General features: G+C 40.7%; 1 protein-coding gene and 1 long non-coding RNA gene across 4 annotated transcripts in view; one reads left to right on the forward strand and one right to left on the reverse strand.

The window, feature by feature from the left end:
- Positions 1-1,739: 1,739 nt before the first annotated feature.
- LOC111328694 (dynein axonemal heavy chain 8) overlaps positions 1,740-21,032 on the reverse strand; it is a 57,881-nt gene continuing 38,588 nt past the window's right edge. The window contains exons 58-88 of one of the 3 annotated variants that reach the window (XM_022933177.2): positions 20,496-20,722; positions 20,076-20,298; positions 19,410-19,511; positions 18,955-19,029; positions 17,635-17,802; positions 17,024-17,152; positions 16,856-16,942; positions 15,612-15,749; positions 14,723-14,850; positions 14,194-14,362; positions 13,504-13,659; positions 12,863-13,018; positions 12,167-12,256; positions 11,709-11,801; positions 11,479-11,583; positions 10,656-10,909; positions 9,927-10,117; positions 9,292-9,413; positions 8,728-8,846; positions 8,270-8,472; positions 8,086-8,159; positions 7,579-7,731; positions 6,342-6,497; positions 5,845-5,961; positions 5,236-5,337; positions 4,665-4,825; positions 3,686-3,842; positions 3,442-3,594; positions 3,034-3,093; positions 2,629-2,880; positions 1,740-2,332 (exon numbers count right to left, since the gene is read on the reverse strand). In XM_022933177.2, the coding sequence (XP_022788912.2) occupies positions 2,045-2,332; positions 2,629-2,880; positions 3,034-3,093; positions 3,442-3,594; positions 3,686-3,842; positions 4,665-4,825; positions 5,236-5,337; positions 5,845-5,961; positions 6,342-6,497; positions 7,579-7,731; positions 8,086-8,159; positions 8,270-8,472; positions 8,728-8,846; positions 9,292-9,413; positions 9,927-10,117; positions 10,656-10,909; positions 11,479-11,583; positions 11,709-11,801; positions 12,167-12,256; positions 12,863-13,018; positions 13,504-13,659; positions 14,194-14,362; positions 14,723-14,850; positions 15,612-15,749; positions 16,856-16,942; positions 17,024-17,152; positions 17,635-17,802; positions 18,955-19,029; positions 19,410-19,511; positions 20,076-20,298; positions 20,496-20,722 (4,608 nt within the window). In that variant the 3' untranslated portion in view covers positions 1,740-2,044. Of the gene's footprint in view, positions 2,333-2,628; positions 2,881-3,033; positions 3,094-3,441; positions 3,595-3,685; positions 3,878-4,664; positions 4,826-5,235; positions 5,338-5,844; positions 5,962-6,341; positions 6,498-7,578; positions 7,732-8,085; positions 8,160-8,269; positions 8,473-8,727; positions 8,847-9,291; positions 9,414-9,926; positions 10,118-10,655; positions 10,910-11,478; positions 11,584-11,708; positions 11,802-12,166; positions 12,257-12,862; positions 13,019-13,503; positions 13,660-14,193; positions 14,363-14,722; positions 14,851-15,611; positions 15,750-16,855; positions 16,943-17,023; positions 17,153-17,634; positions 17,803-18,954; positions 19,030-19,409; positions 19,512-20,075; positions 20,299-20,495; positions 20,723-21,032 lie in introns of those variants that run through there. The other 2 variants (XM_088728138.1, XR_015989823.1) reach the window with 2 other exon arrangements.
- On the forward strand, positions 12,552-13,502 carry LOC148727601 (uncharacterized). Its single transcript, XR_015989824.1, has 2 exons — positions 12,552-12,637; positions 12,854-13,502. It is a non-coding gene; the product is annotated as an uncharacterized LOC148727601 (long non-coding RNA).

Genomic DNA, 21,032 nt, shown 5'->3' on the forward strand with positions numbered 1-21,032 from the left:
GTGGAAAAAGTCTCAAAACTGCCACTTGTGGGCAAAATCCCCAAACGGCCAGTAGTGGACAAAATCCCCAAACGGCCACTAGTGGACAAAGTCCCCAAACGGCTACTAGTGGACAAAATCCCCAAAGGGCCACTAGTGGACAAAAACGCAAAACGGCCACTATTGGACAAAATCGCAAAACGGCCAGTAGTGGACAGAATCCCAAAACGGCCACTAGTAGACAAAAGCCCGAAACGACCACTAGTAGACAAAATCTTCAAACGGCCACTAGTGGACAAAATCCCCAAACGGCCACTAGTGGAAAAAATCGCAAAAAGGCCACTAGTGGACAAAATCGCAAAACGGCCAGTAATGGACAAAATCGCAAAACGGCCACTAGTAGACAAAATCCCGAAACGGCCACTAGTAGACAAAATCTTCAAACGGCCACTAGTGGACAATATCCCCAAACGGCCACTAGTGGACAAAATCTCCAAACGGCCACTAGTGGACAAAATCGCAAAGCGGCCACTATTGGAAAAAATCGAAAAACTACTACTAGTTGAAAAAATCTACAATCGGCCACTAGTGGAAAAAATCTCAAAACGGCCGGTGGTGGACAAAATTTAAAACGAATACTAGTGGACAAAATCTCTTAACAGTTACTAGTGGACAGAATCTCAAAACGGCAAGGAGTTGACAAAATATCAAAACGGCCACTAGTGGACAAAATCTCAAAACGGCCACTAGTGGACAAAATCCCGAAACGGCCACCAGTGCACAAAATCCCCAAACGGCCACTAGTGGAAAAAATCCCCAAACGGCCACTAGTGGAAAAACCCCCAAACTTCCACTAGTGGAAAAAGTCGGAAAACGGCCACTAGTGGACAAAATCGCAAAGCGGCTACTAGTAGAAAAAAATCCCAAACGGGCACTAGTGGTGAAAATCTCCAAAGAGCCACTAGTGGACAAAATCTGAAGGCGGTCACTAGTGGACAAAATTGCAAAATGGCTATTAGCGGCCGAAATCGAGAAACGGTCACTTGTGGACAAAATCCCCAAACAGCCACTAGTGACCAAAATTGCAAAATAGTCACTGATGGCGAAAACCGCAAAGAGGTCACCTATGGCCAAAATCGCGAAACGGGCATTAGTGGCCAAAATTCCCAAAGGGCCACTAGTAGCCAAAATCGCGAAACGGCCACTAGTGGCCAAAATTCCCAAAGGGCCACTAGTAGCCAAAATCGCGAAACGGCCACTAGTGGCCAAAACTGCAAAAGGGCTATAAGTGGTCAAATCGGAAAACGGCCACTAGTGGAAAAAATTCACAAACGGCTACTACTGGTCAAAATCGCGAAACGGGCACTAGTGGCCAAAATCCTAAAACAGCCACCAGTAACAATACAATAAATCGGCCAGCAGTGGCCGAAATCCCTAAAGGGGCCCTAGTGGCCAAATTCCAAAGTCAAATTTTAATTCCAAAGCCAAAGTCGCAAATCTTTTAGACCAATCGAAAGGGAGAAACTGATTGTACTCTAGAGAGATGGGTGAGAGATGATGATATGGAGATTTTTTAAGTTTGCAAGTCGGGATAAAAACCGAAATGGTCTAGGCAAGTGGGAAGTTGAACCCCCCTCCCCCCTTTCTCCAGGAGATCCATGGGGTAATATTATGTCGAGTCTAAGGCTTATTTCCTTTTATTACAGTTACTGGTGCCAGCCTCGCTGCGTTCTTTACGGTTTGCAGAAAGTCTCATGTAGTCTCTATAAAATATCTTCTTTTATTGTTCAAGAACAAAAATATAATAATAAACCTTTGTAAAACATTTTGTTCGTTGATTTTTGAAATATGTTTTGCTTTAAATTTTGTTATAACGTAAATGAAAGACTGAAACGTTTTTCTGACCTATTTGTTTAATCAGGAAAGCAAACATCGAGAATCATAACATTTTATTAATATTGCAATCAAAGTTAGACTTCGTAGTAATAAACAAAAGTGCCAAGGGCATGATCAAGTTTAGCAAAAAAGGAGAAAATGTGAAGTGGAAAAGTGCACCAGATTCCAGTCACTTAATGTCGCACAAGAGAGCCACCCCTCGAAGAATCCAATGATCGGGACTCTGCACAGTCTTGAGCCACAGAGGGGTGATGTAAGTCAAATCAGTTCTCCGTGGTTTCTTGTAAACAGGGCACTGGTACAGACGAGAGTCTTTGGGTGCTGTGGAGTTAACAGCATACACGTGTACCACAGGGAGAAGGGTGGAGAGAACTTTGGGCTGAGGTTCAATTAGTTTACACCCACGTCGGTCCCAGCCGGCACCATCCAGGTACAAGCCATATATGTACACACCTTCCTGTTATTAGAGTAACATTTAGCGGTATTAAAACAATGTAGGTCCACAATGCCTCCCTGAAGACGCACATATTAAAGGTCTGTGAATGTATTAGTTTGAGCGCTAGTGAGGGTAAATGTCTCATTCTCTTAACTGTCAACGACGTTGAACACCTTAAATCCACTATCTGCTTTAGTATTCTAATAAGGTAGTAAAGGGAATGGGGGAAAAACATCTCCAAGAAATGTATGCCAGTAGTCTATAGGATATTTGGAGATAAAGGTGGGTCTGCAATGCAATATACTACCGAAACTCACCGATGGAGGGGAATTAATGTCTTCTTTCATTGCTTTGATAACATCATTGTGCAAAACTACAGAGTCCAAGGCCCAACCCTTATGCGCACGCGTGACCTCCTGTCTCATTGCTGTGAGGAAGCCCTGCGGATTGAAGAAACCAGTCATCCAGAACACACTAGGCCGGCCATTGAAAATCCAAGTGGAGAATTGGCTGTTCCTCTCCAGAAACTCTGTAAACCAGAAACCCAGGGTCGATGACTCCCAGGAGACCTAAAGGGGAAGAAAAGACAAACTGTGTCCGGTATCTACTTGATTATTCTTGAAAATGAATCAACCCTTACAATACGGCTACATTCATGAAAATAGTTCAGTCAGACTTGATCCACTGTCTACTTGATTATTCTTGAAAATGAACATGCCCACCTTTTTCCACAGCGCAGGAATTCTAGCGTCGTACATGTTGTCCAATGCGTCACGCAGATTCTAATGTCAGGGAAACAAAATTAGTTCAACCACATTTTGACATCGGAACTTTGATTCGTTAGCTTTTGTTCGAGTTTAATTAGTTTTAGCTTATTTTTTGCTCTTTTTTGTCTCTGGAAAAAATAACGAACATACAGCTCAACTTTAGAATCCAAAATTAACCGTGACATTACCACGCAATTTCTCCGGTAATTTTTGAAACTGATCAGTCATCTTTATAATTTCTATTTACAATTATGGAATTTTCGCATTCCTAAAAAAAGGAATGCTGATTGCGCGATTGCGTTCACTGGCAAATTGTACGGCGTCTTTAAGAAATTTGTTTAACATAAAAAGCTTTCTCAGTACCTCGCTCATAATAATGGTTCCTTCTATAGCCAGCTTTAAGTCAGTCAGGGTCTGCCGTACCAAAGTGATCACTCGCTGCATACGGTCGATCTCTTGTCTCAAAAAGATGTTCATGGAAGCCAGTGCTCCCATTTTCTGTAGTCGCGCTCTAACCTTCACACAAACAAAGAGTGTCAAAGTGGTTTGTCTTGTACCTCATGGAAAACAACTCAAAGTTTCATTGCGAGATAACAAATTTTCTTACCTCGTGTGGTACATAATCATTTGGAAGTTTTTCCAGCATGTCATCTGCTTGTCTGGTGACTACACTCTCACGAGTCTCCCCAGATCCTCCCCCTGAGTCTTTTGGCTGGATGCTCATGATGGTGTCCAGAACTTCTTTAGCTGTGTTACTCTGGTATCTGAAAGTTAAGTGCCCAAAATCAGACACTAGTGTCTAAAATCAGACATCAGTATCTATAATTGGACACTGGTATTCAAAATCGGACGCTTATATCCAAAATCGAACACTCGCGTCCAAAATCGGACACTTATGTTCAAAATCGGAAACTAGTGTCCAAAAATCGGAGACTAGAGTCTAAAAATGGACGCTTGCGTCCTAAATCGGATAGTTTATCAGCTTGCTAACTCTAGTGGATAATGTTTAACGGTATACATAAACCTGAAGCGATATTTGTATGCACAAATGAACACTGATTTTGCTGAACGGTAAGGCTGTATCACTTTGCCTGCATTGAGTTCAAGGCTACTTGTGTAAGAAAAGTGTGGTAAATATGCTTATTTTATAATGGAAGGGGTGAGGGGGGCCAGATTTCTCTCGGTGTTCATTACGTAATGGGATATTTCTACTTTCTTCGCTCGACCCGACAGGAAATGATTTCGAGGTTAGTAGAGGTAAACATACCAGAGATGATTTGGATAGAGAGTTTATGTGAGTTAACGGAACACTTTTCTTTGTATAGATAATACTGCTCCTTAATTGTCCAGACGAAATAAGCCAAACTTTCCATTCAAGAAACATTTCCCATCCAAACCTATACGCTCACTAATTTTCCCAGTATCCCATCCCTCCTGTCACAGCCGTTCCGTTTTAGTAGGAAACTGATAGACGGATAAGAGAGCTGAATTTCCCGAATACAATTACTGAGAGATGGCAATCGGAATGCATCGCGTTGATTGTGAATTGTAGTTTGTTTCTGAAGTTGAAAATAAGAGTAACTTACGTGATATCTGCATTTGGGTGCAAGCCAAACACTTGCGGCGTATCCACAGATGGGAGAGCTTGAATAGCCTCAAAGAACTGCTCCAAACTACGGCACTTAGGGATCTTGTAACCAGTGTAGAAACAGAAGTCGTCAGTGAACATGTGCTCTCCAAACCACACCTGAAACACAACCACGCTTAACTGCAATAACAACATAGCGGTTCCTTACTTAAAAAAAGACGCAGTGGACGCAGTGGAGCAGAGGTTAGCAGGCTTAATGGATGGCAGATCAAAGGGTAGGGATGTCGTGAGTCAGGAAAGCTATGCGAGTCACTCTCGGATGCAGACTTTCTATTACTCCGGAAAATATTGGCGACACTTGTGACCTAGAGTTGATGGCTCATGATTACATTTGTACATGTGTGGGGTTCTTTGGTCGATACCTTAATTCTGTTCAGCCGCATAACGCACTGTATCATCATCGAAGAGTTGTAAGAATCGAAAACCACAGGAAACGAAAACGAAATTAACGAAGGTTCCTGACACAAAAAGGTTGGAGGAATAACGGAATTTTTTGACAATGCTATTACCTTAGAAAATGTGTTCAACAGCCGCTTGTCATAATCATCAGTGACCCTTCCTCCGTACTGCACTTCTCCCAGCATGTATCTCACTGTATTCCAAGACACGCCCTGTAGATCGCTACGCATTATTTTTTGTTTATTGTTCCTGTGCAGTAGTGCTAATTGTACTAAAGTTTTGTGTGCGCTTTCTTTATGTCATTAGTAACGTTACGTAACGTAGCATGTATTTAAACCGTATTGTTCATCGTAGTTTGTGCAGTTTTTCCAGTGTAGTTTTGTATATTTTGGCTTTCGCTTCGTGCAGCTCGTTCGCCACTACGCAGGATTTACAACATCGCAACAAATGTAAGTTTTGTATTATGTAGTTTTCATCGTTGTTTTCGTTGTAGCTTTCCTTGTGCATTTCGTTTAGTTTTTTTTAATAGGTTTTCGTTCGCTGTTTTATTTGCAGTTTTAACCGTGTTGTTTCGCCGTGTCGTTTCGCCCTGTTAAAAAATTGTGCTAGTTAGAGTTAGTAGCCCGTGGCAGTTACACGCTACACGCCTTGTACAAATTAGAAAAGAGTTACTGTTGGAGGAACGTTTAGCTGAGCAATAGGAGATCGTAAGTTAATACCTTTTTGGGATCGATGTCATCCAAGTGGTTTTGGACAAACTGCACACTCGCAGCAAAATCAGCCTGATTGAACTCATAAGGGATATTCCAGCCCAGCGGACCAAACTTGCGCCTTTCCTGTAGGAATAGAATATGTCACAGACAAAATATGTTTAAAAAAAGTACTTCAAACCAATAAGGAACTAGGCAAGCGTATATTTAAAATATCCCCTTTAAGTCAGAGCAAACTAGTCACAATTGTCGGAGGTTTCTACAGCATGAGAGCGGTAAAAGAAATTATGAACATGCGAACTACGAAAGCATTTGTGTCGACTTCTGTAGCTGGGATAAATGAGCCAACTCATATTCATGACAGCAGTGAGACTCTCGTGAAAGAGTAAATTAAGTTTTTTAAAGTAACAGCAATACATTATCTGGGTTTAAATTCAGTGTGCAACGCAGCGGTGCAAAAAGTTTTCGGTGAGCAGGTGATCTGAGTAGAGAACATCTCTTCCGACCTGAACGACGGTATGCAAGAAAGCAACAGCATACAGAGTCGGCTTCCACTGAGGCATGTTAGTAACATCCAACTGATCTTGAGTAATTCCAGCATAAGTTCTCTTCAGTCCTGGTTTCACACCTTGTGGCGGCTCATTTGTAAACTTGATTGAAGACTACAAGAAAAACGTAAGTTCTATTCATATATGGCTCTTTGGGTTTGTGAGCAAAGGGGAAAATTCTTTTATACGTAATACTCCTTGTAACAGCTAAGCGTCTAGAGTAAAACATACTAAATTCATATGATGCACGATCCTCGCAGTAGAGAGCACTATTTATGCAATAGCGAAAATCAGACCTGAAAAAAATCAGGCCTGTACGGGATTCGAACCACTGACCTGTCTGATTTTCGCTATTGCATAAATAACGCTCTCTACTGCGAGGATCGTGCATCATACGTATCTATAACCGCAGTTCAAAATATATGAACTTCACATATTCATCATATTCGATTTATCATCACGGGTTCACTACGAATCAACTTAACGGCCTGCTCCCAGTTGGCTTGTTAGCTCAATTGGTAGAGCGCTGCACTAGTATCGCAGAGGTCAGTGGTTCGAATCCCTGATTTTTTTCAGGTCTGATTTTCGCTATTGCTTAAATAGCGCTCTCTACTGCGAGGATCGTGCATCATACGTATCTATAACCGCAGTTCAAAATATATGAACTTCATATATTCATCATATACTAAATTCAATCAGATTCAAAGCTAACAATCTTAGTGGACAACATGAGTTCTTTGCGACAGCAATGCTTATTGTCTCACGAGTATCTTGGATCTCTCAATGATAACTTTGGCCTTGCTCACACATCTCAAGTTATCTCCTAAGCTGGGGATTATCCTCAGTTTTAAGTTCCTGTTCAGCCAGCGGCAAAATTTTCAAGCACAAAAAAATATAGTTTTCACAAAAGAGTCCCAGGGAGTTAATTATTTTGAAAAAGCCGGCAAAACAAAAGGAAATCAAGCAAAAAAAGGGGAAATGCCAATAATGAGACTGTATTAATTAATAAAGGCATTACTAACATTAAGAGTGTTGTTCACATACTGTTTTCCAACATTGGACGAAAGTACAGACATGTTTCTTCATCCATCACGTATGGCCATCATTGTGACCCATTCACAAAGTTCAAGGAGAAGATAGAGGAAAAACTTAGCTTTTCATTATTCACACTGGAAGGTATAAACCACAGCCGTACCTGCAGGAGACTGATGGGAAACTGATTGTGTGCCTCTGTTGTGATCCAGACTCTAAAGCCCTCGTGAGAAGACTCTGAAGTAGTCACAGTCTCCAGGAGCTCATCCATGAAGTTCAATCCAAGGTGACAGTTCTGTAAGAGGACCCAGCCTCCCTACAGTTTTAAACACAGACTTTACCAGTTTCTAAAGGTGTGCCATAAGGGGAGGTAGAGCACAACCGAGCTTTTAAAACCCCCTTTTTTTAAAGTTACAAAATTTGGTTCCCATTAGACAATAGGTTACTATAACCTGGAAATTTTAAAAGGCACTTTCATACGCTGAAGCGAAACTTTATCATTTCTATCACAGAAAAGCGTCAAATCTAAAGGAGATGAAGGATAGTTTACGCTGATTCTATTCCGTGAAATATTTTGAATTTTCTCTGTACATTTAACTGTCTGTATTTCCAGCAACAACAAAAACGGCGCAAAAATATATTTTTACAATGAGGAAAAAGAATGACATACCCCAGCCATAGACTGCTGAAGAAGTTTTCGGGCATGAACTTCTTGCCCTTGGCCCATGGAAACTGCACGACACTCTACAAATACAACCATGAAACCATTCCACTTAGAATTAATTTCTATCGCTAACTGCTCACCTTGAGTTCGAACGACCTCGATAATTGTATACAACAGACTTGTTACGTACCGATTCCCTTACGTTTAGCCAGGTTCTCAATGGCACCTGTGGGGTCAGAGCCCATGGATAGGAAGCATATGAGTGGCGTCTGGGGATCACTCTCTTCCCATGTGGCCTCTAAGTTGAGGATGACGCCCTCAGCGTACCTTTCACCCATGGTGTCAGCTATGTACTTACGGGCCTGATGCAGCGTCCGGTCTGGACACCATGACCTGCATAGGACCATTATCTTGGATAAGCATTGAGTATACACGGTCATTTCCCACAATTTCATCACATTTAGTCACTGTGGATTATTTTACGTCAATTTACCGAACGCACATTAAAAAGTGGCGACTTTCCTTTTTCGGTTTGAGCTTGATAGACAGGTAAATTATCATTCCGATAAGACAAATACCTAGAAGGAAAAGTTTTTTGCGCGACTTACGCTCTGAGGAAAAATTAGAATGAAAAATACCGCTTCTAACCTGACTAGTAACAGTTTCCTGAAGGTATCCAGGGAATTTTCGAAGCCATCGGGAATGGTACTTTCTTCGGGTGCATCTTTATCGAACCACTGCTTCCAGGCAGAGTCGCTACGACGAACCTTAAGGATGTTGTGCAATCCAAGTTAGAATCCATACTAGAGAGGGCTTTAACAATAGGGGTATACAATAGTCTACATTTCTCACAATTCTAAAAGGACAGCCAGATCCATTCCTGAAACGTTCTCCATCGAATGGTCAAATTTGAGGAAAAAACGACTCATATTTCACCTAGCCATGCGCATACCCCTATATGCCCCTTGCGTTGCTCGTTGGAACGAGAAAACCTCTTTGCAACCCTTACAGTTTCGAGTGTGACCCTAATCGATTTCTGACCTACCACTAAAATCTTTAAGCTTAGCATTCGCCTATTCCGCCAGTGTTTTCTAACTATGGTCATTCAAAAGGTGTCTGTCAGTCTAAGGCATTTAAATTGCTTCATTAGCAATAGTCAGTTCCCTACTTTACCTTCATCTCCTACCTATCTTGTCAAGCTGTCTAACACACCTGGTCTAACACGCCTGAAAACTGAGGTAACTTGCTGAGCTCAACTAAGTTCAACCAGGTCATATCCATGATCCATTTGCTGGGTTTGGGTTGTACAGCTTTAAGATCAAGAGCCGCGCCACCTTAATCAAAACAATCACCGCAGGTTATCACCCATCCAAGTGCTTAACTTTATTTTATTTGTGTTGCACAGCCAGAGGGAGGTTGTCTCCTACCTTCACCAATCACATGAAAAGTATTACTGAACTCGTGACGGCGTGGACTACCTTTTGGGCCATTTTTTTTTACCGTATTTGCTTAGGTAAGATGTTTTCCTACACTCCTTTTAGTTGTTTTTTCGAGCAAAGCACCAGTTACTTCATGTTTATATGTTTGGCAACGTTCACAAGTGACTACTGCTGTTGAGTTCTAAGTGGCTTATCACATTTTGAGTTGTTACATCGATTGCAACTCAATACGTTGATCAACTTGTTCGTGCGGTTCAAGTAGCTCTACGACCTCGCAATTACTTCATAGATTTAGCAAAAGGTGTTAATAATTAAAGGGTGAGTATCTGACACTTTTGCAGCACAAGAAACGCAATCCTGTCCACTTGTTTCTCATTTCCTAATTAATTTCTCCTTCTACACGGGTACCTTTTATGAGAGTCTGAAATTCCTGCACTTTAACCATTCCGCCTTGAATATCGATCTTGAGAGCCAAGAGCAAGGTGAACAAAAACTTGTGGTTCTCGAAAAGGCCACGACATGAATATTTGAACACCTCATACGTCAGAAACTCGATGATGTTCTGAATTCTTTTCGCTGGGATCGGTGACTTTTCGGATCTATGGGTGATTGGAAATAGAAAATATCAGTCTTGCCTTAGTTAAGCTACCACCTCTTTTTCAGGTCAATATGCAGATCAGTATATAGCCTTATTATTCCATGATGCCAAATTATTAAGTTGACATGGCTCCTTCAATAAACTTCTTTCAAATTTTCTTTTTTTTTCTTTCATAACTACGATTTTCCCACTAAAGTTTAATATAAAACACACGTTTCCGTAGCTCCTTCTGGAGTTAACGATGTCACGAACTCTTGTGATGATTTTAGCATTCAATGACCACGGTTTATGTGGGCGGAAAACGAACAAAAAGGTTGACCTGATTAAAGTTGATAATTCAGATTTAAGGCCGTGCAAAAATCTTTCCAACTCTTTCTTTTGACGTACAATATCCGGGTACAAAATATAAGTTAAAGCAATACATGTTCGTGATTCGCTGATGGATAATTCACCGCATTCACTTACTAGATTTGAACAAATGTAGATACACAATGAGTTCCTTTAATCTTACGAGTTATAATTTCGTTAACATCGCTTACTTTGCCATGGACATATCAAATATCCCCAAGAACTGTTTGAGCGAAGTCTGGTACATAACATTCACCATGCTCATCTCGACAATCAAAAAGTACAGAATGGAGCCGCGCGTAGCTACAGGACGGAACTCCTCACGAGCCAAGTTGATCTTGACTTCTGTCTCCGCAGCTACAGCTAGCTTCTCACTCACTTCCTCCGCTGTCTCTTTGGTGGTCTTCAGTACAGCTACCAGAGATTCGTCCTCAACTAACGAGCCCTATAGAAAAACAATTGCCAAATAAAATAATTTTCAATGTAATAAACAGGAGCATCTTTTTCTCCCTATCGTCACATCGCATACTCTGCAGGGTCGGTAATGCTCCGGGTGGGACGTATTCTCTCAGGGTCTCCTAGAGAAAATTCCACTAGGATATAATGTGAGAAGAGCCACTTTGCGTACACCACACTACACTACACTACACTATTAAAATTGAACAAATGCTCTCAATTTCCCCTTCCCAAACGACCCGTCTCCAATACAAGATATCAAGACCTTTGGAAAATCACAGAAAACTAAATGATCATTACGACTGAGACTGAGGCAATCCCCGAAACATCACGATTCAAACCAGACCATTCCACAAGCAAACAGTGAGGGAGATGACAATTAAAGAGAATTCTATAGCTTAGGGGTAACGAGTTCATAACACTGAACACTTTACCAAAAAAAGATCCTACAAGCAGTTTTCAGCAGTTCGAAGTACCATTGTTTGCAAGGTGGCAAGAGTGTGAGTGTTCCTGAATTAATTATTTTATTGTGGAAAATTACACAGGAAACCAACTGACCTGAGTACTTGTCAGTCTGAACAACAAGTTATCTTCAAGCTCCTTCATTTTTCTTTTGTTTGACGTAACGTCCTCCATCAGTTTCACTCGCTCTGCTTCCAGTTCCTATATGGATCCAAAAGAGCATTGGAAAACAGGTTGAAGAGTTTGGAGGAGACTACAAAAGAACTTAACAAAACGTAAAATGAGACGCTCAATGGTGGTGTTATGCCAGGTGTCGCGCGGTTTACCTCTTTTTCTGTGTTGATAACTCTTCCGAGAAGCTGTTCTTCCAATCCTTTCATTGTCACTGTGAAGTCAATAATGGCTGTTCGTGCACTGACCTAAAAGAAAAACAAGTGACATATTCCTTGTCTACAACAACGAATGTACAATGGGTTCAGGCGCCAACGTGCGTGTATCGGAATATGAAGTACGCAAGAGGTTTTAATAGCCTGAAAAAACATACAAGGGTTTGCCGACGCGTAATCAAGAGCAAGTCTAGCTTCTCGAGTGTTCTATAACCTTTCCAAGTTCTTCAATCTAGATGAACACACGAATTAGTTAAAGTGATGTATGAAAAGAAATTTCGAGGCAATTTAACATTGCGTACAATCAGGTCATCAGGGTGTACACTAGGAGTACAAAGCACGATCAGACAAGTGAGTTTGGCTTCACGAAGTATCTAGATGATTTGATCTGTACATACCTCCGGAGTGTATGAAGGGTTTCCCAGTTTTGTCGTGATGTACATTCTGAAACCGCTCATCACATCACATTCTTTATCGCCAACTTTGACCTGAGGTTTGGAAACGAGAACATATTATTCACCAACGAGTTTTTCTTCGTTAAAAAGATCTTATCGTGGTTGCGCAAGCAACGCTCGACCAAAACGCCTTACAACTGCCAGAGATCATGTAGCTTAAAAAAAGGCTGAGAAATCACCGTTCTGCCTTTTCCAAGCTGGGAAATGCGCAAATTACTCTCGCGCTAATGGTATGCGTTGCCTCAGAGAAGTAGCGCGCGCTCTTTTTTTTTTTGCGCGTGCTTTGAGTAGAAGATTGTGTCGTCAGAGTAGACGTAAACTGACCATTTATTCCGTTGCTTGTCCTTCACACGTTTGAATTGAGAAGCTGTCCACGCTTGAGTCAGGTAAATACACTGTTGCTTGGCATACAAGGTAAGCCAAATTGTCCATAGTGGACGTATTTATCTTATAGTCCTGACGTTCATAGCAATTATGGACTCGGAAAACTTGTCACTTATGTCTTTCTCTCCTTCTTTTTTTCTAACTAAAACATATCTCATCTCACTGGGTTCTAGCCCAGTAAAATGTCAATTTTGCTTGCCATTTCTATAGTTTTCTTTGACAATAAAATTTCTCCTTTCTCAAAAGTTTTCAAACCTTATACGTGGAACCAGACTTGATAAAGTTCTTCTCGAGCACATTATCCAAAGCAGGGTCCAGCTCCTCTCCGACGTCCTCAATGAGAAGGGGCCTCCCAAGAGACAAAGAGTCTTCGAGGTGATTTCGGAAGTACTTGTGGTTGAGTGATGTCACCTGGTAAAAGGAGATATAAAACTCTTTGAGACTTCAATACGACTAAGATCCTAAACCCTTTCCAGTGACAATTAATGGAAAAAACAGCGAAAACGTGGAATAACCTTGCCTTTAATGGAAATGTGAGTCTCATTTTTTACTAGAGGAAATCTTGAAAAGAAGCTTAAGAATACGTTAAACAACACCATAGGCCTTTAACGAGAAAATTCACTTCGTGTACGTTCTCGGACTAGCTTTTTTTGGGCGTATCACCCAGAAAGGTAAATGCACATTGATCGCAATTGATGAAACGGAAAAAAGTAGGACACATGAATATCATAGTTACATCACATTTATCTTTTAAGCTTCTCCACAGAGTTGCTAGAGTTTCGGAATTCCTGTGAAAATTTATGCCGGCAGATCGCTGGGAAAACTCCTTAACTTTGGGTATACTTCTGATATTTTAGCACAAAAAGCCTCTGAGAAATTAAACAATTTCCCCGCACCTGCAATTCGTTTTCTTTCTCTCTGCTCATGATCCAAGCCTTGCCTTGTGTTTGCGGATCAATAAGAAGAGGATACCTCGTTGCCTTGGTAACAATAATACCATTCTGAATAGAGAGCTCGTCGCTGGGTAACCCGTGGAGATTCCACTCACCAATCTGCAAAGAGGAGCCTACCTTTTAAACTCGTTGAATAACATAACAATCGACGCGCACAAAGGTTAAGAATGATTCTCAATTGAATCCCTTTCACCAAGGAGAAATAATCCCTAACCTTAAACTGTTACTCTTTAAAGGAATATTACAGCGCCCAATATGAACCTTGTGGTTGCACTCCAATCAAGACTCCTCCATTTTTAATCAAGTTTTCTGGTATTTAAATTTTGGCTTACTGTTATTGTGTCTGCTGTTTTTCTACCTTGAAAAGTTTTCAATTTCAGGCATCGAAAGCGATTTACATGGATCGTGATAAGGATAAACATATGTAGGAGATAAAGTTGTGATTGATCTTGCGTATTTTATATCCTGATAACCACACAGTTCTGTACGCGAGATTTGAAACCAATATGGGAGCAGGGTGAAGCGATCCCAAAGCAGATCCATATTACTTGAAAACAAACTTCTGAAACTCGATGTATCAGAACGTTTGAATTCGATAAATACAAACTTAAAAAAGACAAGTTCACCACCTACCGTTGCGGCATCTGTTAGCATGTTGATGAGATTCAGATTTTCCGAGAAGGGGATCTTGTTCTTCGTCATTTCCTTCTCCCATCTACTCAGCAGCAGGTTACGGAAGTTCTGGTTGAACGGTCCTAAGTATGAAAGGAAGCCTGTGGCCAGCAACACGTCTCCAACGAGCCTAGAAGTAAATAAACCGATAGACATTCACCCCAACCCGTACCTATGTTTAAAATATATTCATCAAATATCAAAGCGAAAATTTCTGCACAGTCAAAGATCTTTTACGAATGTTTACGTGGCAGATATTTTTAAGTGAGTGTAATGAAGTAAAAAAAAAATAGTGATCGCTGCAACAAGTCTGTGCTAAGGTAATTATAACATGTAGCCGCTCTTACATTACAGTTAAGTCAAGCGAAGGACAATGAAATCAACTGATTTTGCATCTGATTGACTGAGAATGTGACGTGAGTTTTCTGGACCAATCATAGACGTCATGAAGTACAACCAATGCTACGAATCTGCTTCCTGATTGTCTTACCTGCCAATTTGGTCCTGAAACTCTTTACTCTGTTGAGTCCACCGAACCTTCTCACCTCCCAAGCCTGTAATGAGCGCAGACGCAGCTTGCATTTTGTTCTTACATGATTCAGCATCGTCAAGTAACTCCTGTCGCAGAAATAAAAAGCTCTTTTTAGGGAGCCTTTCGAGAATAAACTTCTTTTCTGATACTTAACACACAAAATCTAAGAACTGTACTAGAAAATTCCTTTGAAAGCATCGATCTGGAGTATGACCGTCAAATATTCCATCGTCGCCTCACCGCTATGCCCGTTCTGACACTTTTGCCTTTCAGATAATTTCGTTCCACAACAGTTTAAACTACTACAATCGCCACGAAGAGACAAACAGATGACATGCTGGGGGGAGGGGGGTCTCTCTGTGGATGGAAGTTAGACTAATGTCAACCTAAGAAACTGGGATGTACTCCAGTTGTTCCACATAGCTCTAAGCTCTCGATCTGGTACCCACGCAGGAGTATATTTATATATTTATATGCAGGAGTATATTTATATCTCTTCATCTTTCAAAGCGGCAGTCTAAAGCCCACAGGGATCAACGAACGCTTTTCATTCCACTAATTTATTCATGTTTTTCTCGTTGCCATGCTCCCACCAATAACGTAGCTCCATTTTCTGCCTTTAAAAGCACACACAACCCACAATTCCTCTATTCGCTCCGACGAAGGGCTAACGCTCGAAACGTCAGCTTTTGTAATCATTACGGTGGCTAATTTACCATTTCAACTTTGTTGATATATCCATATTATTTCGTTACTCCCACCGACGCAGCCCCAAACAGTTTGTTTCGAAACTATCAGCCTTTATTCATTTATATTTATAATACATTTCAATAAACACAGTTGTCACCTGTTTCTCCTTAACAGCGGCATCGTACATTGCTTGAACTTTGTCTAGTTCGCGCTGCTTTTCATCCAGTTGAGCCTGTGCACCGCTCAGTTCAGCGGCAGCCACATTGAGTCTCGCCTCCTGTATGACAAGATTGGCCTGCAAGAAGAGACAATTAAAATAATACCCCACTAAAAACTTGCACAGATAGAATGTTGCCTTCATTTCCTTCCAACGTCTTACTTTTGTTCACCAGGGTGACGTGGTGCTTTCATACACTTGTCCATACAAGAAGCTTGTGTGCGTGTTTTTTGGTTTGTCTGTTTGTTTTTCCTAATGGCGCGAATTCAAACTTTTCCTGACCTCCAGGTCACTTAAATCTTGGAAGAGTACTTTGAACATCCAAGGAAACTTGTAATGTACAATCAAATTTTGCCAACGCAACTGAGTCACCTTCTGTAGATATCACAGTTTATCTTTTCACAGACTGCTTACACTGTTTTTGCAAAAACAAGCCATTTTTATAACTTCCAGGCAATAAAGAACAGTCTACGTTGGCAACTACGAGTTTAAATGGTCCAAATAACGCTACTTTATTGCAAAATTTTGGTGCAAGTTTTAACCAGGCGCGGTGGCCTCATGGTTAGAGCGCTTGACTCCGGATCGAGTGGTCCGGGTTCGAGCCCCGGCCGGAACATTGTGTTGTGTTCTTAGGCAAGACACTTTACTCTCACAGTGCCTCTCTTCACCCAGGTGTAAAAATGGGTACCGGCAATTTAATGCTGGGGGTAACCCTGCGATGGACTGGCATCCCATCCAGGGGGGGAGTAGAAATACTCCTAGTCGCTTCATGCTACAGAAACCGGAGTTAAGCACCGACCTAATGGGCCACTAGGCTCGTAAACAAACTTTACCTTTAACCACCAATCAGTGACTAATCTAATGCTCGCGCCGTGTAGGCTCATGTACAATTAAATAACCATCAAATTTTAGTGACATAAACCAACTGTCCAGAATGCATCTATTTAACTAAGCGGCCTTTCTCTCCCTTCTCTCAGCTTCTCTTCTATTCTCGTCTTATAATGAGGGTGTGGGAGGGGCATCCAAATTGGTTAGATAAGTAAGCCCTTCAACCTTGGGACATCTAAACAAGAAATGACGGTAGGACTTGCACAACATTTAATTGCCTTGGGTAATTAATGAAGGCACTTTTCAGAACAAAGAAATAGTGATCTCTTCTCTTCATTTCGTCCTCCAGAGCATACCTTAAGAGGTAAAACCTCTTTGTTCACTCCATAGAAAAAAGCCATTGCACATGTCCACGAACACAGTCCTGCCACATTGCCACAAACCTTTAAAGAAAAAGGAGAGAAACGTAAAAGTGAGTATTAAAAAGAAAGTACTCGACGTTTTTTACGACCAAAGTGACAAACCTTTTTCGCAGTCTCTAAGTTGTAGTCTTCCATCGAAATGTACGGTTGAAGTAATTCAACAGTTTCACCGTTGATTGTGTCTTTTGGAAAGTGTACCAAATTTTGAAGGAATCCTCCTTGACTCATAAGCTATAAGAAAATTTGATACGTTACTGTTTCATTCACTCTTCCTTAGTAAAAGGTAAAAATGATAATAATGACAGTAATAGCAATGATAATAGTAATGATAATAATTATATTAACATTAATATCATTATAGTATTATAATAATAATAATAATACTAATGATAATGACAATAATGCACTTTACTTCTGTGAACGAAGTATAGATCAAAACTAGAGCTTAATAAGGGACAATTGTAAAAAAATGCGAATCAAGTAAATTCAGTTATAAAGCTTTTCCAACGAATTACGTACAAGTCGCTACTGGTCTTGAACGAGCATCCAATCGCTGCATGTTTTTAACATTGAATAGAATTCAATCGATAGATGACCTTTAAGACAGAAGATTACCTCAGTCCGAGTTACGATCCAATAACCAATATGGCGAGGATAGTTGCCAAACTTACACTATGTCTAACATTGAAGAGAGCAAAAATGAACAGTGTCACCTTAAGAGATTCACCCCAACTGGGAGTAACACACTGCCTCTCTGCATCGTAGATAAATGGAGACACTGTACGTCTGAAGAGAAGTAACACGCAGTCCATGATGCGCATGATCAAATGAGGTGGTTTGGCCAGTTTACGAACAGTGGATATGTCAGCACCTTTGATGGTCTGGCGAGACAATAAATTAGTTATCATAGCTAAGGTGCTTGAAGGGTACTTTGTACGATCTTACGTTTTGATTTCTCCTAGTTTTAAATATGTATATAACGGCTCGTGAAAAGATACAAGTCAAGTCAGTAATCAAGCCAAATGGCTCAGCTAGCCGGAATTTACTCCAATTTCCGTTGCATAACGCGAACAAGAACACTGCCACCACCCCCGGATGGAATACTTATTTACTTATGGTAATGCAAAACTTAAGGCTTTAAAGTAAGCAACGCAACAAAATGTAATAAAATACTACACAAGGGTCCAGTTGTTCGAAGGCCGATTAGCACTAATCCAGGGTTAAATTTTGATTCAGGTTTCCTTATTTCTCTATTCAAGAACCTTTATGAGATAATTTTCCCTTTTCCGTTTAGAGCATCCGATCATCCAATTGTAGACACAAAATAATTAAACTGAACTTTCTCCTAAAGCTTTCAGATCTGAAATCAAATTTCACGCTAACCCTGGGTTAACTTAACTCAGCTTTGAACAACCCGGCCCAGGTTACTGTGTCTTGAACAATCAGGGTCATATCATTACAATTTACGCGTGGAAGGTCTATCAAAGTAGAAATTTCCAGAATTGACCGATGGTGAGCTGAGATTTTTTTTTTAGTATTGCAGACATCAAATAAAGTTCTCAGTTGCAAAATTCCACCGAAATACCCACAACATATAAATCTGTATTGGATATGAAGTTATATTTTGTAGCCACCGAACAATACTCTCGGCCACACTCTAGTTTTTTTCAATCCACTTTGCCGAGATTGAAGAGTGTGTAGGGCTTAGAGTGCAGTAAGAGAAAAAATGGCTAGTGGCTGAATTAGTGAGAAAGGAGCAAATCCAATTCAGTTCTAGCAAACCTTAAGAGCATAGGGTCCTGTCCGGTAAAACTAAAAATGTAACCGGCTGAGTCACAGTTCAAGACAGATCTAGAAGTTGTTCAGCCAAACCTCGCTTATACCGCTACTGTTCTGCATGCGAAATTCGTAATAACGAAAAAGTAGTCTGAAAAGATGATTGTCAAGGAAAGACCGACATATAACAAGGGATACGACAGAGTTCTGCTCTAATTACCCACCATGCAAATTAACCATACTCTGTTAGCACCCACCTGAAGGGCTGACTCAGCTTCCTGCAGAGCTGGCTTGGCTGCTACCAACTTCTCTTCTGCAACAGCTTTATCAGCCTAATACAAACGTTACACTCATTTTATTATCAATCAGTAGTAACATCAAGAATGCCCGCTCCCTTATGGCTTGGAAAAGGAATACTTATGCTGCCAAAAGGCCGTGTCAACTTCACAAGGCAATTCAAGATATGCTTACCATGATAATAAAAGGGCATTAATAACAAAAGAAACTGAATGATGAGAGATAGATTGAAATTCATCATCGTTTTTATATTGTACTCAGGCCAATTTCTCGAAGTTTTCATTCAGGTGATGTGGATTTACATCCATCAGTAGTTAATGCTTACTCCAGCCAGAAGATCCAAAAGAATTCGATCCAAAAGAACCAAAACAAAGTAAACACGCCGTGACCGACACAGATTAAATCAGGCACTTACCTCAATTTCATCGACGATCGCTTGAGCTTTGTCTTTCACTTTCTGCACAGAAGCTTTAACTTTCTCGGCGGCTTGAGCACTAACAGTCACTTCCGCCAGAACCTAGGGAAATCATCACAATATCCCATGACTGCAAAGACGCAATAAGGCAAAGACTAAAACTTAAAAAAAGAGTAATTTTTTTTGTGTACTTTTTACTCGTTAACGAATCGGTGAAAACCGCACACGTTAAAACGAAGACGTTCATGATTCATTAAGAGCGTTGGACAAAAAAACTGAGAATCAAATGAGGATTCAAACCTCAGCTAGTTATGATTTCGCGATTGGATGCGCCACCAAGGCGAGCTGCCAAGAACTCCCTAGGAAGCCCAGGTAATAAAGAAAATTTATACACGACATAAGTCTAGCAAACTACTAGAATAAACGATATAAAAACCGTCCTGTCTAGAGTTAGAAAGACGGTAGATATGTTTTACGCTCGGTCGTTGAATGAATAAAGATCTTTGATATTACCAGTTTCAACAATCTGTAACTTAACCTCAGCCAAAAAAATTGTAAAAATTTGAGCCTAACCCTTACAAACGTGGAATTCATAAAAGAAAGCAATCGGTGTGAACAACTTCACAAACACGTCTATACAACAATACTTTTGGAATAGTTTTATACTTTGTCCGCTTTGACCGAGGCAACGGCGAGCTCTTTCTCTTTAACAACCAGCTCCTTCGCCAGCTCCGCCACTGAGGCGCTAGCTTCTACCAGCTTATCAAGTCCAGTGTTCATACGGTTTGCGAGTTCACCAATTTGTGATCTCTTCTCAGCGTAGATTGTTTTGTAACCGTCCACAAATGACAGGTACGATTTGGGAGTAACGTGTGTTTGACGACGGAACCTGGAAAGTGGGTGAGCAAATAAAAGATAAGATTAAAACACCTGCTTCATATCAGAACAAGTGCTCGCAATTTGTAGCTGGTTTCGGGGAGTTATGTTGAAATTAGATAAACTATGGGTAGCCATACCTATGGGTCATGAAGTGACTCAAAAATTGGAAAATAAATGCAGTTACAATACATTTTGACATTTACTTGCCTTTCAAAATACTCGACACAGGCCTCTGCCACCCCGTCATGGAAGGTGCCCATGGTCTGCACCACACTGTTCTTAATAGCCGCCGTGCACGTGATGTCGAATTTGGACAAGAAGTAGTCTGCCACTGCAATCAACGCATCCTTTGGCCAGCGGGTAAACCAGTCCATGGTACAACCACTAATCAAGCCAGGAAACTTCAAGGAGCGATTTCGGAATTTCTCTCCAACCTACGGCAAAATTTAATGGAGGACGATTTCGAGATCTACTGCAAAACGCCAATTTGAAAAGAGATAGAACAGAAGTTCCTAAAGGTAATCAAAATTAGGAAAATTAAATGTAGCTTCTTTGACATTCAGCCAGTTCAGGAGAGTGGCAGGAGAGGGTATGTCGTTAATAAATGAAAAGCCAAAGGAATGATTCCTTATACTTTGTAGTTTGTTCTCTGAGTAACGTCTCCATTTCCAGTATCATCGCAACGTTGTGCATTAAAATACTTATCTGACTGTGCTCTACCTTGAACACTTAAAAGTGCTAAAA

The sequence above is a fragment of the Stylophora pistillata genome, chromosome 7 (assembly GCF_964205215.1).
Source record: "Stylophora pistillata chromosome 7, jaStyPist1.2, whole genome shotgun sequence".
Taxonomy (NCBI): Eukaryota; Metazoa; Cnidaria; class Anthozoa; order Scleractinia; family Pocilloporidae; genus Stylophora; species Stylophora pistillata.